This window comes from Phascolarctos cinereus, unplaced genomic scaffold, assembly GCF_003287225.1.
Source record: "Phascolarctos cinereus isolate Bilbo 61053 unplaced genomic scaffold, phaCin_HiC Scaffold_2;HRSCAF=192, whole genome shotgun sequence".
NCBI classification, from domain to species: Eukaryota; Metazoa; Chordata; class Mammalia; order Diprotodontia; family Phascolarctidae; genus Phascolarctos; species Phascolarctos cinereus.
In genome coordinates, this window is record NW_027555625.1 from 322,003,243 (window position 1) to 322,016,751 (window position 13,509).

The window sequence follows — 13,509 nt, forward strand, 5'->3', positions numbered from 1 at the left end:
CAATTCTTTGTCTCTGAAGCAAATCATGAAATCCCCATCCCCTAGGCCCTCGTACCCTGCCCTGAGTTGGCCCTTTGCTCTTACAGGGATCAAGTTAGTGACCTAACACAGGAACCCTTCTTGGCTCAGTATGGGGAGTCAACCAGTTGCTTAAGGTTTTATACAGCCTAAAAATATTCAAAGTGGGAGGGATAGTACAGATGTTCTGAGTCAACTTTTTTGACTTTACATGTAAGGAAGTGAAGGTGAAGTGTCTTGTCAGTCGTGACCACTACCACCACCTAGCATTTATATAGCGCTTCAAATTTTGCAAAGTGCTTTACTTTAACTCATTTGATCTTTGCAACTACCCTGGGAGGTAGGTGCTATGGTTATCCCCATTTTACAGAAGAGGAAACTGAGGCACATAGAGGTCAAATACCTTGTCCTTATAGCTAGTAAGTGAGGTAGGACTCCCACTCCAGTCTCCCTGACTCCAAGTCCTATGCTGTAGCCATTGTGCCACCTAACTGCCTCAAGGTCACACAGTTGCAGAGATAGGGCACAAACCCAAGTCTCCTGAGTTCTGCCCACTCTACCATCCTGAGGAACCAAAATGAAAGCACTTTTCCCTCTTGAGTTGATGGTGTATTGGGTGGTCAAATGCATGTTATCTGCTTGTCCCATTTCCCATTCCCCTGGATTAGTGACCTAACATAAGATGCCCCCTTGGCTTAGTATGGGGAGCCAACCAACTGCTTACTGTGTCAGAACCCTAAAAAGAATTACTCAAGGGAGGGACGTTAGAGAAGATCTGGGTCAACCTTCCCAACTTGCCATGTGAGGAAGTGTAGTTTCTCCCTCTTCCCTGTCTGTGCCTTGGAGCTGCTATGGCTTGGGGTCTGGTGCCCACCTCTTACCTGGAGCTGGTAACTGACCCTTCCAAGTCAGAAAGGATCCCCAAATCCGAGTTCCTGTGGAGACAGCCATGGGATAAAGGCACTGGTGTGAGGAGACAGGCATGACCCGGCCATGTCCCCTCAGCTCCGGGTCCTGTTTCTCATAATCAAAGGGACCACTTTCTGACTGGCAAGAAGCTTTAATCCATTTCCTGCCCTCCCCAAACACAACAAACAGTTTCAAATCCAGATGGAACACACAATATCAAAAGAAAACAAGGGAGACCTAACAGGATCTTCTACATGGAAGGGGTGGGCTTCATTTCTCCCCCACCTCTGCCTGATCTGGAAAAGACCCATACTCTAGTGAGACCCACTGTGTGCTGGGATCAAGTTCTCCCAACACCCTAGTTCTGTCCTGAGTGGGCTGGAACCCACTTTACTTCCTAGAGGAAGTCGAGGTTCTAAGTGGCCCCTGTCCCTGAGCAGGTGGAGCCAGGCAGGGAGCCTTTCCCAAATGGCCTTTTGAGAGGCCAGATTAGCACCATCGATTCCAAGCTGCTGCTCATCAGCTTAGGGTTGGCTTCATGCCTGGATGTCCCACCAAGCAGGCCTTTGGGTGGCTGGCTGGCTGGACATTAGGATCTGCACAGTTTCACCCTGGTTGTTCTTAAAAATGGCTCTGTTTTGCTGAGACTCCACCTGTTAGATTGAGAATTCCTGCTTCAATAGGAATCTTATGAATGGAGACAAAGAACAAGACAGGATCATAGGTCTTAGAGGTGAAAGGGGATTTTCAAGATCATCTCCAACCCCCTCCCCCATTTTACAGATGAGGAAACTGAGGCCCAAGGATCCTGACTTGTCCAAAGTCACACAGGTAGTAAATAGTCAAGCTGGGGTTTCACCCCACATCCTGACTCCAAATCTTAGGTTCTCTTCATGACACCACAGGCCTGGCCAAAATCCCAGCTTCCCCAGGGGCCATGCTTAGTGGAAGGTCCTTTCCTTCATGGGATGGAAATGGATATGAGGGGGAAACAGTCTCACAAGCTCTGGTATCTTTAGGAACTTCCACTGTTGAATGCTACCTTCATTCTTTTCTTCAAGGGACTGCTTCCCTTCCCCTTTGGAAGAAAGCAGATGCCTACACCCTCCCCTCAGAGGAGGAGGAGGCCCTTAAGGAAGAACTTGGCTGTCTCTATGTTGAATCTCCCCTGGGTTTTCCCAGTCAGTCCGAGCACTTAGCGTCCTCATGCCTAGAAATGGAGGCTCCTCATAGAGATACAAAGCTGCCATGAATGGGAAAGAGGAGTCCCAGGAGGAAAAGTTTTCACTCTCAGCTACCCAGGCATGGAGACCTTGGAGATTCTGCTGAGAACAAAGTCTGAGGGAGGCCTGAAGAAGAGACATGGATGGGATGAGGATGGGAAAAGCAGAAGGAATCTGGTTTCCATGGAACAAAGGAGAATGGAAGTCTTGGGAGAGGCTAGCTCATCCTGGTGACGGAGATAAAACCTAACAGAGTCATTGCCTAAGTGAACATGAATGTCTGGGGCTTAGTGGCTAGAGTCCTGTGAGCCTGGTGTGGTTGAAAAAGCCTGAAGGAGGCTGCAGAGTCCAATCCCCTTCTTCCAGGCATAACAACTAACATCCACGACACTCCTAGATTTTCTAGTTCGAGAATGGCTGGTGCATGTTGTATTTTGACAAGATGGCTTCATGAGCCATGTGATAATGAGTTGAGATGATGGGAATTATCCTGGAAGTTCCCCAGAATGGTTTTTCAATATGGGGGTAGGGGGTGGGGTGACTTTTGGCGGCAGAAAAGAGACCCAACCTCAAGGGGCTCAAGCCAAGCTTGATCCTTCCTGTATCAGTTTTGTCTAGTTCTCCTGCTGCTCTCCAGGCATGGGCAGAGGCCCGATGTGCTCAGACAGTTCGGCCACTTTGGCCTGGTAGTCCATGAGGCCATCCCGAAGGCTGATGATTTCCTGGGAATGGGCAGCCAAGGTTCTGTTCAGGTGGTCCATGTGACCCCACAACCCCCCTACCCGTCTCAGGACCTCATCCTGAAGACCGTCCAGGCCTCCAGTGAGAAGGCCAAGCTTCCCACATGTGTTCTCTACCTGGGCCACCCGCTGCTCAAAGTGGCCCACCTCCTGCTGCACTTTCCTCGCTGCCTCTTGGCAACTGCTCAGGTCACCAGCAATCCTGGCTTTGAACCTCTCCAAGTCCCCCTTGAGGTTCATGACCTGCTTGTTATTCACCAGAAGCCTGGATCCCTGATCATTCACCTTGGCTTGGATTGAGTGGACCTCATCCTCCACTCTCCGCTCCCGTTCATCCAGTGAGGAGTTGACGTACAAGACAGTGTCTGAGTACTGACTGACTGAGTCTTTGAGGCCAGTGAGGGATTTGCTGACAGTGTTAAGGTTAATCTTGAGCAGAGTAATTTCTCCTTGGAGAGAGTTGGTCACTGCTTCCTCCAGCTGTCTCTGGATTTCAGAGACAGTGGCATTGAGCTTCTGAAGGAGGTCGGCATTGCTGTCAACCTGGAGCAACAGGGCTCTGCTCTTGCTCTGACATTCTTTGACTTCTGTGGTGAGGGTCTCCATATCTTTAGATGCGGAGCCAGCAGAACATGAGCTCTCCAGAGAGGTGAGCCTGCTCTCCACCACAGCCAGCTCCCGGATGGTCTGCTGCCGGGTGTTGGCCAAATCCATCCCCACCAAGGGCAGGGTGGCACCTTCCATAGATCGCAGGGTGCTGGTGTTTCCCAACTCACCTACAATGGTCATGAACCGATCCTCTATGGTCTGCATTCTATCCTCCATGGTGGTTCTGATGCCGTCTAGCTCAGAGCCTACCAAGCCCTTCATGCTTTCTTCTAGATCTTGGCAACAGCCACCCGCCCCTCCCTCTGTAGCATTAAGCCTGGCCTCCAGGTTTTCTAACCGCTGGTCAACAAAGTTGTCCAGGATGGTGGTGGAGATTGGGCTCATTTCCCCATCTAACTGGGAGGCCTCACTCCTCTGAGCTTCAGCAAGGGTGTGCAGACCCTTCTCAAGGATGTCCATCCTTTCAGTGACAAAAGTTAAGTGACTGCAGCAGTCCTCCGCCATCGTCAGCCCCTGGATCTGCGTCTCCAGCAGTGAGAGTTCTTTTTTGATCTCCAGCTCCTTGCCATCCAGGCTCTGCTGGAGCCTGAGGCTAGTGGCCTTCTCCTCCTCACACTGCTGCTGCATCTCCTTGATGCGGAAGTCACACGTGGTCTGCAGGTCGAGCAGTTTCTTCTCAAAGCCGTCCAGCAGGTCACCCCAGAGATGGCTCAGTCTCTGGTCAATGTATTCCTCCAGCAGGGTCAGGGAGGTGAGGGGGGATGGCCGGGATCCCTCCAATAGGTGTTTTATCTGTGTATCATGACCCAGGACCAGGCTGTGAACTTCTTCGAGCAGGCTGGTCTTGGTCTTGAGGACATCACTTACCTCTGTCACCTTGGTCAGGATCTCCCCTAGTGTTGGGAATGGGCCCCCTGCTTTGTCTGCAGGATCCACAACTCCACCAGGAATGATTCCAAAGCCCACGGAGGCATCTGGAGCAGTGGGGGGATTTCCCAGGGCTCCGGTCATCCTGCTGTTGTCCTCATGAACAGTCAGCTGTAAGTGGTCTCCCAGCCCAGCCACAAGTCCACTGAGGGTACCATAGGACTGCATGAGGCGTTGGACATCGCCCTCCAGCCGAGCAAGCCTTTCACCAAACAGCCCAGGGCCTTTCCTACCTGGGAAGGAGAAGATAGAATAACAGGATATAGATATGGGAGTTCCCCTAGACTAGGGGTGGGGAACTGGCAGCCTTGACTCTAACTTCTAGCCTTTCTAGGCTGTCATGTTTCACGATGATGACAAGTCCAACTTCACATTTAGATTCAGTCAAAGGGCTGCACTTGAGGACCTAGAGGGTCACATGTGGCCTCAAGGCTGCCGGTTCCTCACCCTTACCCCAGACATACTTCTCACTTGCCCTCCAGGAAGGATCATAGATTGCTAAAGACTAGAAGGGACCCTTGGAGGTCATCAAGCCCACCCCCTTCATTTTACAAATGAGAAACTGAGGCCCAGAGAGGGGAGATGACTGCCCAACGTCACACAGTGAATATTCAAAATCCTACCCAATTGGACTCCCCACCCTGCCCCCAAGCCACTAGTTTCCCTTAGTGGGGTGTGGGAAAGAATGTGGAAGGAGGTTCTGGGTACTTTGTCCCTGGCCCCTACCACTCTCCCAGCTTGGAATGGCCCATGTGGTACCATAGGCCTATATAGGCCCAGCTTCTATTGCTTTGTTTCAGAGAACTCTGCAGGCTCACCATAGGGATGGCTCTTTGGTCCTGGAAAGGGGCTGGTGGGCAGTCTGGCATAAGGAGGCACTCTGGGGCCAGGAAATGGCTTCTGCCCAGAGGGAGTCTGGGGGCGTGGCTGAGGTAGAAGAGTTCCTGAGTCAGGGAGAGGATCAGAGCAGCCGTCTCCTGCCAGGCCCTGGCAGCAACGCCAGGCCAGCTCTGTGATGGTCTTGTAGCCAATCTTGTATTTGGGTCTAAGGAGGGTGCGGTACCTAGGATGGAAAGGAAATTGTCTTCTTTCACTAATGATGATGATGATGATGATGACAGTAAGAACTAGTACTCACTCTTGAACAGACCACTCAGCACCAGCTGAACTAATGTCATGGCTGGATCTGGGTCCTTGGCCCCTGACCCTGTTCAGATCAGCCCAACCACATAGCCTAGCCCTTGGCCTAAAAGAAGAGAGACAACCAGTGGAAAGGGTAAGGAAGAGAGGCTGTCGTGGTTCAGGATGATGACATCCTGAACACACAATGGGAATAACTGCCTTTTATGGTTCCTGACAACAGCCTTCAAGGTCAATCTTGAGAGTGTCATCCTCATGTTAAACAATGAAGACATTGAGTCCCAGAGAGGTTGAAATGACAAGCTCATGGTCGCTCAGATAGCATCCAAGCTGAGACCCAAATTCTCATCTGTAAAGGTCAAAATAAGTGTGCAGAGCTAGCTTTCCTCTCCTCCCTCCCCTCACAACTCCCCCACCTCTTTCTTGAGGAGCAGTAGTGGTAGGTTCCGGTTATGTTGCTGGGGCTTCTTTCACTAGTCAGGCACACGCAGATAGCCCACAATGTCCTGGGGGACAGAGGGGAGAGGTGATGATAGTGGATATCCCACTATCTCTACCATTTTTCTGGGCTGAGGCTACAGGATCCCAGATACCCAGGGCCCCAAATACTGCCTGAAGGGCCTTCCCTTGATCAGTATCATCTACTCTTTCCCTTTTTATTCTCCCTTTAGTCTAGAGGTGGGGTGGAACACAGGGTGCCACAGAGGATACTGCAGGTGTACCCTTTACCACAGGCTGAGCAGGCATAGCTTCTAGGAAGAAGTTGCTGGTTATCCCTACTCAGACTACATCTGGAGTGTTCTGTAGTTCTGCGTGCTAGTGTAGAAGGACAGATGATCACAGGATGATAGATTTCAAGCTAGAAAGAATATTAAGAACTCCTCAAGTCCAGCCCCCCATCCCCATTTTACAGATCAGGAAACTGGGGCTCAGAGATGCTAAGTGACTTGACCGGTCACACACATTCTCATAAGGATCCAAGGATGAATTCAAATTCAGGTCTTTATGGTTCTGAATCTAGTACTCAACTACTCTACATTGAGCAACTAGAGGAGGGCAGTCATCACTGTGGAGCGCCTCAAGTCTACCCCACATATGAGGACCAGGGGAAGGAACAGAGGTGGGTGGGAGGGACAGGGGTATTAGCACGAAGGAGAGAAGGCTTAGGGGAAATGGTGGCTTCTTTTGAGTGCTTGACAGGCAGTAATCGAGAAGAGGGATTCAGTTTTTTCTCTTTGTCCCCAGAGAGCAAAACTAGAAGAAATGGGGGGAGGATGCAAAGAGGATAGCCTGTAACTAGCAGAGGCATGTGAACAAAGACTGGGCTGCCTCAGGAAGAGAAAGGCTCCCCATAACTGGAGGTCTCCAAGCCAGGCCTGGAGGAACACTTACAAGGGGTGCTGTAAGGGAGATTCTTTTTCAGGTATGGGTTGTACCAGGTGGTCAACAAGGCCCCCTCCACCTCTGAAAGGCCACTGTGTCCTTGAGAACTGACTTAAGTAAGTGATGCTATGGATAGAGCTTTAGCTAGAATCTCACCCTGGCTGGGAGGCTCACTGCTCTCTGTGGCTATACGAGGGGTGACCAGATACTCACAGTACCATTCTTCCCCCTTTAGGGAATGCTCTCAGGCTCTGAGCCACAAGTAGAGGCCAAGAGGTGTCAGAGAAAGCATGCTGGGCTTGGGATCTGGAGACCCAAGTTTGATCCCCTAGCCTGACACCTTAGAGTTATCTGCCTTTAGATAAGACCTTCTATTTGTTGGAGCCTCTCTTTTCTCATCTGTAAAATGTGCCATGTAAACTGGAGTTATCACTACGTCCACATCTTCTTCTCCCTGGAAAACCTAGATGCTTCTGGCATAAACCTCAAATATCTCATATCATCCCCACCTGCCAAACTCCAAGCTTCCTCCTCCTTCCAACCAGCTGAGGTCTGAGCAGCTCTAGCTGAAGAATGCTACCCTCCAGACGTACTTATACGCCTTTAGTAAGGGTAGGGAAGGGAGAGAGGGTGAGAGCTGGAGTCTGAGACGGCTAAGAGTTGGGCAGGATTGACCTTGTGACTTCAGGGGCAAAAAGCTGAGGACAGGCTGGTTACTGAGTCCTGGAAAAGAGCAGCACAGGCTTGGATGCCTCTCCTCTGCTGGCCCCACCTCCCCAAGTGGGAAGGTAATGCTGGCGGAAGGGAGAACTGAGGGGCTAAGCGGAGGCAGGAGAGGTGAGTGGGAACAGTGGTGGCTGGGGAGCCCCGGAGTCGTCCTCTTTCCCTGCCTACCAGGCAGAGAGCCCCCTACATTCCAGCCTCTTGGCTCCTGTCTGCTCCCACTGGAGAGGTCCACATGACTTGAAGGTTTCCACTCCTCCCGGGCCTGTTCCATGATCTCAGCTGCAGGCAGCATGACCGCCCTGGCTTTCTAGGATTCAGGGGGAGGCTGGAGGGCAGGACTGTACAGGCTGACTCTCTTGTTCCCACTGTACATACAGATGCCCGGGCAGATATGCATCCTCACACAGACCCACACCTACACACCTTCTCAGAGACATCTATACATTGGCATACCTTCACATGCACGTGCATAGACATGCACTTTGAAACACATACATCCACACACACCTACACACTTTTCCAGAAACAAATCCAGCTACACACTGATCTGACCTTCCATAGATGCCCATGCATAACCACTTTCCAGGAGACATACACACATTTGTACAGACACACTCTCATACAGACACACAAGTACACATACCTTTTAAGAGACAAATACACATTTCACACACACACACACACACACACACACACACAGAGAAACGGTCTTAACCTCACATACATAATGCCTACTTGACTTAGTCCAGGGTTTCTTAACATTTTGGTGTCTTGGACCCCTTTGGCAGTCTGGTAGAGCCAACCCCTTCTCAGAATAATGGGGTTTTGTTTGTTTTAAATTCATAATTGAAGGAAATACTGAATTTCAGTTAGAGGTTAGTGAAAATAAATTTGTGGGGTTTTTCCCCATATAAGTTCACAGATTTCCTAAATTCTGTCCAGGCTAAGAATCCCTGGTATAGATATCCACCTCCTTCCCTCTATTTCCTTACCATCTGACCTCTCCCCAACAGCTCTGGGCCCACTGTCACCACTTCTCTGAAACTTCACTCTCCAAGACTACTGGTGAACTCCTATTACCCAAATCTGTAAGGTAATTTTGGGGTCCTCATCCTCTGGGATATCTTTGCAACACTGGACACTGTTGGTCACTCCCCTTTCTTGGAATCTCCCTCCTCCCTTAGCTTCTGTGACTGTACTATTCCTCCCCCTGTAAGCTAAATTCTGACAGGTACTCACACCACAGTTCCTGGGCATTTGGGGCCCCAGCTGCACTTGTGATACTCCGCCTTGATGTAGCTCTCAGCCCCATCCTGCAAAATGCATGTCACGTTCTTCTGGACCACATAAGCACAGAGCATGCTGGGAAGGCAGAGCAGTCTGTCAGGATCTCTGGCCGGAATGTCTTCCCTCTTATAATACATTTCTCCTCTCCCCCTCCCCATCCCATATTCCTTCTACCCTTTACTTCTCAACATAAATTTTTGGCATCAGACATTACCCACCTCCTAAACAGGTCTCTCTGCTTTTCTTCTTAGGAACCTTCCTCTGGATACAGACCCAGAGGCTGCCTGACCCTTAAACTCCAAGATAGCTGGAGACTGCGACATTAACCCTGCCCACCAAACTGGAGTTCTGGTTCTGCTCTTTATTATTATTTGGGAATTTTAGAATTCTAAGCTTGGTAACCATCAATAAAAGCAAATATCTGAATACAATTAAAAACCATCATACATGAAATCACAAACTTCGAATTCGTACAATGTTAAAAAAAAGTGTATATGGTCTTAATAAAATGTTTAAAATCTTGTTTGTTTTGATATTTCCTTTGACGTTCTCATCTCTTTTTTCTCTTTGTATTTGTTCATATTTTGTTGCTGTTAGCTTTGTATAGCTGAAGTCAGTATACATTGCTGGTTTTGCATAATTTTCCATAGTTGTTGCTAGTATATACTGTTCTCAAGCTGTTTTCTGTGTTACTTTATGCAAGCATTTCTTTGCTTCTTTTTAGTTTTCATATTTGTTTTTTCTTAGGGTGCAGTAATATCCCTATGATACCATGATTTACTCGTCCAGTACTCAGATTGATGGGCATAGAACCTTGATTACTTGCTGAGGGTTCTCAGACACCACCCAGTGGAGGGAACCACTTTCCGAGGATCAGTGCCTCAATTTGTGATAGTTTAATTATTCAGGTTCCCAGGGGGTGCTAGAGACCCTCTTACTATTGCTTGGGGCCCACCTTTTTTAATTCTTCCACTGACCAAGCCCCACTCAGTTTCCCCAGACCTGCACTCCTCAAACCCAGGGTATCTCAGTCTCCCTCTTTCATGCTGGTACTGTATTCCCACAGATTTTAGCACATGGACTCAAGAGGTTCCACCATACATTCCCAGAGAAGGCTCTAGGAGGACGTCTGGGAAGATGAAAGAGTGAAGTCAAAGGAAGCCCACATCCTCAACATCCCCCTCAAAACCATCCACAGACATGCAAAACTAAAAACATTGGCAAAACTTGGAGGAATCTTTAACAACTCACATTCGTATAGCACTTGAAGGTTATATAGTACTCAAAGGGTGAAGTGCTCTCCATGTATCATTTCATTTACTACTCACAATTTTGTGAAGTAGGTGCTATTAATTATTCCATTTAACAGATAGGGAAATTGAGGTTCTGAGACACTAAGTGATTCAGGTCACCTTTGAATGTCCAAGGGAAGATTTAAATCCCTGTCTTCCTAATTCCCTGTCCAACACCCACCAAAATGCCACAGGAAAAAAAAAAAGAAAGAAAGAAATGGCATTAGCCTTGCAACTTGTCCCCTTGCCTCCAGGTACTTCCCTCCCATCCAGAGTCGGAGGACCTGGGTTTGAATCTAGACTACGGCACTTAATAGCTGTGTGACTTTGAGCAAGTTGCAAGCTCTCTCTGAGCTTAATCTCCTTCCCAGTAAATCGAAGAGGTTGTGTTAAATGATTTCTGAGGTCCCTCTAACTGTAGATTCCGTGGCCTTGAGAGCCCCTTCAGGATTGGTTTGGTCCTCACAGGAAAAGCCTCTCAAGAGGATAGAAGCCTCTGTTTTTATCAATGAGGAAGCTGGGAATTGCCTAAAGCAACTGACCCAAAGTCCCATAGGGACTCCCATGCTTGGAACCCTGGGCCAAGCACCTGCTGTTCATGGCCTACTGAGGGAGTTCATGGCCCAGGAGATGACTCCCACGCCCCTCCCAGCTCCTGAACATCAGGCACACATGCAAAGTGTTGGCTGAGGCTCAGGGCACGGAGAAACCTATGCTGTAACATCTAGAATGAAAACAGCAGCACACTGCCTCAGAGCCAAGCTGGAGAGGAATGAGGTGGACGGGAGAACTGAGGCCAGGGAAAGCACAAACAGACCCCTCAAAGTCCGGGAAGACCCTATGTTGTCTACTTACCCTTTGTTTCCCAAGCCCAATGATCAGACTGGTGTACCAAAGGGCATTGCGAGAAGGGGGCTGGGAGGATTGGTGAGGGGAGACCAGCTGGGGGGTGGGTCTGGCCTCTCAGACAGCCCCTCCTTTCTCTCTCAGCACCTGGGGCCGGGTTCTCTAGCTCTGCCTGATGTTTGCACTTCGAGCAGCTGGAAAATGTGACTTTCCTGGAAATGTTTCCGTGGGCATGGCCAGTGTTCCAGTCTCCATCCTATTAGGCCTCCTTTGGCTTATTTGTCTTCCCAAACCCCACATCCTTCCCTTCCTGGCCTTCTGAAGCAAGGACATAATTCTCAAGGAAAAAAAATGCCCTCTTGATTCTTCCTTCCCCACCCCAGCACCCACATCACCTTTCCAACCCCTCCTCCAAGGAAGATACAAGAAGAGAGGAAAGAGAGATGTGAAAGGAGAAAAGAGGGAGGAGAAAGAGGGGTGATGCAAGGGGAGGGGAAGGAAAAACACCAGAGAGGGAGGTGAAAGCAGAAAAGAAAAGAGTGAAGGTTGGGGAGGGGGGAAGGAAAAGGAAGAAAAGAGCATAAAGACCCAAGAAAGGGTGTGGAGGAAGAGGGATTAAGGATAGGAAAGGAAAGAAGAGAGCAAGGGGACAGGAGGAGAGAGGAGAGAGAGAGAGAGAGAGAGAGAGAGAGAGAGAGAGAGAGAGAGAGAGAGAGAGAGAGAGAGAGAGAATATTTTGGGAAAGTGAGCGAGGGAGTGAATTGGCAGCTAGAACCTTTGTTTTAGCCTGTACGACCCTCTTCTCCAAAGAGGGTCCCCTGCCCTCTCCAGTCCCCCAACCCCGGGGGCCGCACCGGGGGGGAGAAAGAGGAGTGTATACATGGGGGACAGGGAAGGGGGGAGCTGCTTCTTACTTGTGCTGCCCCTCGCGGAGCCGCGGGCTGGATCCCGTCGTGTACAGGTTGTAGCGGCGACCGCCGGCCGGGCCGGGCCGGGGAAAGTAGGTCCCCTTCGCCTGAGCGCAGGAGATCAGTGTCCAGGCGCACAGCCAGAACCGAAGCCAGCGCGCTTCCTGGTCCGGGGGCCCCATCCCCATCCCCGCCGCCCCCCGGCCCACAAGCTAGGGGCTTGGCACTGATGCGGCTGCTCCCTCTCTGTCTTACTGCCCGCCTGCCTCGGTCCAGCGCAGGCAGAATCGCTTGGGAAGTGTGGGCCTGAGTTTGGTCTCCAAAAGAGCAAGCCCAAATCGGTAGCGGAGAATGTCCTGAGGAGACAGAAGCCCAGCAGGGCTCCCCAGCCCCCTCCTCCCAGAGAGCCTGAACCCCTTGAATCTGCTGCTCTGGCCTCGCTCCCCCTTCCCCAGATCCACTTCCCTGGAGATCTGAGCCCCCTCCCCCGAAGTCCCGCTCTCGGAGCCCCTGCCAAGCTACTCTATCACCTTTTTCCTGACCCCCTGCCTCTGTCGTCGTTGGAGCCGCTTCTTCCAGATTCCCCGAGCTTCTGAACCCCTCTCTCTGAACCCCAGCCCCCAGAGTCCCTGCCTTGTCCCTGGACCTCCAGGGAGCCCCTTCGTCCAGCTTGAAGCCCCTACCCTCCTTCCCTGAGTCCCACTGCCTCGAACCCCAGCCCACAGGTCCCTGGCCCGCCCCGCCTCCTGCTGGGCCCCGGCCCTGGGTCTCCGGCTCCCGCTCTGACTCCGGCTCCCGCGCACCCAGGAGCTCGCTACCCGGGGCGGGCTTGTGCTTTTGTAGCGCCTGCGGTCCCGCTGTCTCCACCGGCGCTGGCGGCGGGGCCGGAGAGGGGAGGGGAAGGGAGGGGAGGGGAGGCCGGCGGGAGAGGGGCGGGCTCTCCATAGATTAGCATAAACTGCTCTAGCTCCCTCGCTCTGTTTCCCCAGCCCCCGGACCTCACCCCATCCCGGAGTAGCCCCGAGACCCCGCAATCTTAGGGCCTGGAATGGGGGAGCTGGTGGGCAATGACCTCTCTCCCCGCCCAGCTCGGCTCAGGACTGGACCGTGGCTCGGCCTAAACGGCCTCAGGGTGCCGCAGGGTGCCCAGAGTGAGACAAGGACAGGGCCCTAGACCCCCGGCTGCTGTTAAAGCCCAGGGGTGGAGGGAAGCTAGCGCAATTCTTAAGCGGCATATTAGGAAAGGTCTGTTATCCTCAAGTAAGAAAAAGAAGATTCCCTCTCCCCGCCCCCTTCCTCTGCCCTGCTCGGACCTCATCTGGAGCTAAGGTTCAATTCTGGATACCAAAACAGGGGAAGAAAGAGCAGTCACAAGGAGACTGCACGCAGGGTGATATGTTTTTCAACCACATGAATTCTTCCAGATGATCTATCTACTATGTGACGGAGAGATTTTGAGCAGAGTGCGTGGAGGGAGTGTCCACACCGGGAAGATTGGAGA

The 13,509-nt window shown here is 51.1% G+C and overlaps 1 protein-coding gene across 1 annotated transcript; it reads right to left on the reverse strand.

Annotated features, from left to right (window-relative positions):
* Positions 1 to 1,064: 1,064 nt before the first annotated feature.
* On the reverse strand, positions 1,065 to 12,431 carry EMILIN3 (elastin microfibril interfacer 3). The gene is made up of 4 exons (XM_020998528.1): positions 12,015 to 12,431; positions 8,915 to 9,037; positions 5,245 to 5,489; positions 1,065 to 4,659 (listed from the first exon to the last, which is right to left on the reverse strand). The coding sequence occupies exons 1-4, from the start codon at positions 12,194 to 12,196 to the stop codon at positions 2,765 to 2,767; spliced, it is 2,445 nt and encodes an 814-aa protein (XP_020854187.1). The 5' UTR covers positions 12,197 to 12,431; the 3' UTR covers positions 1,065 to 2,764.
* Positions 12,432 to 13,509: the final 1,078 nt, after the last annotated feature.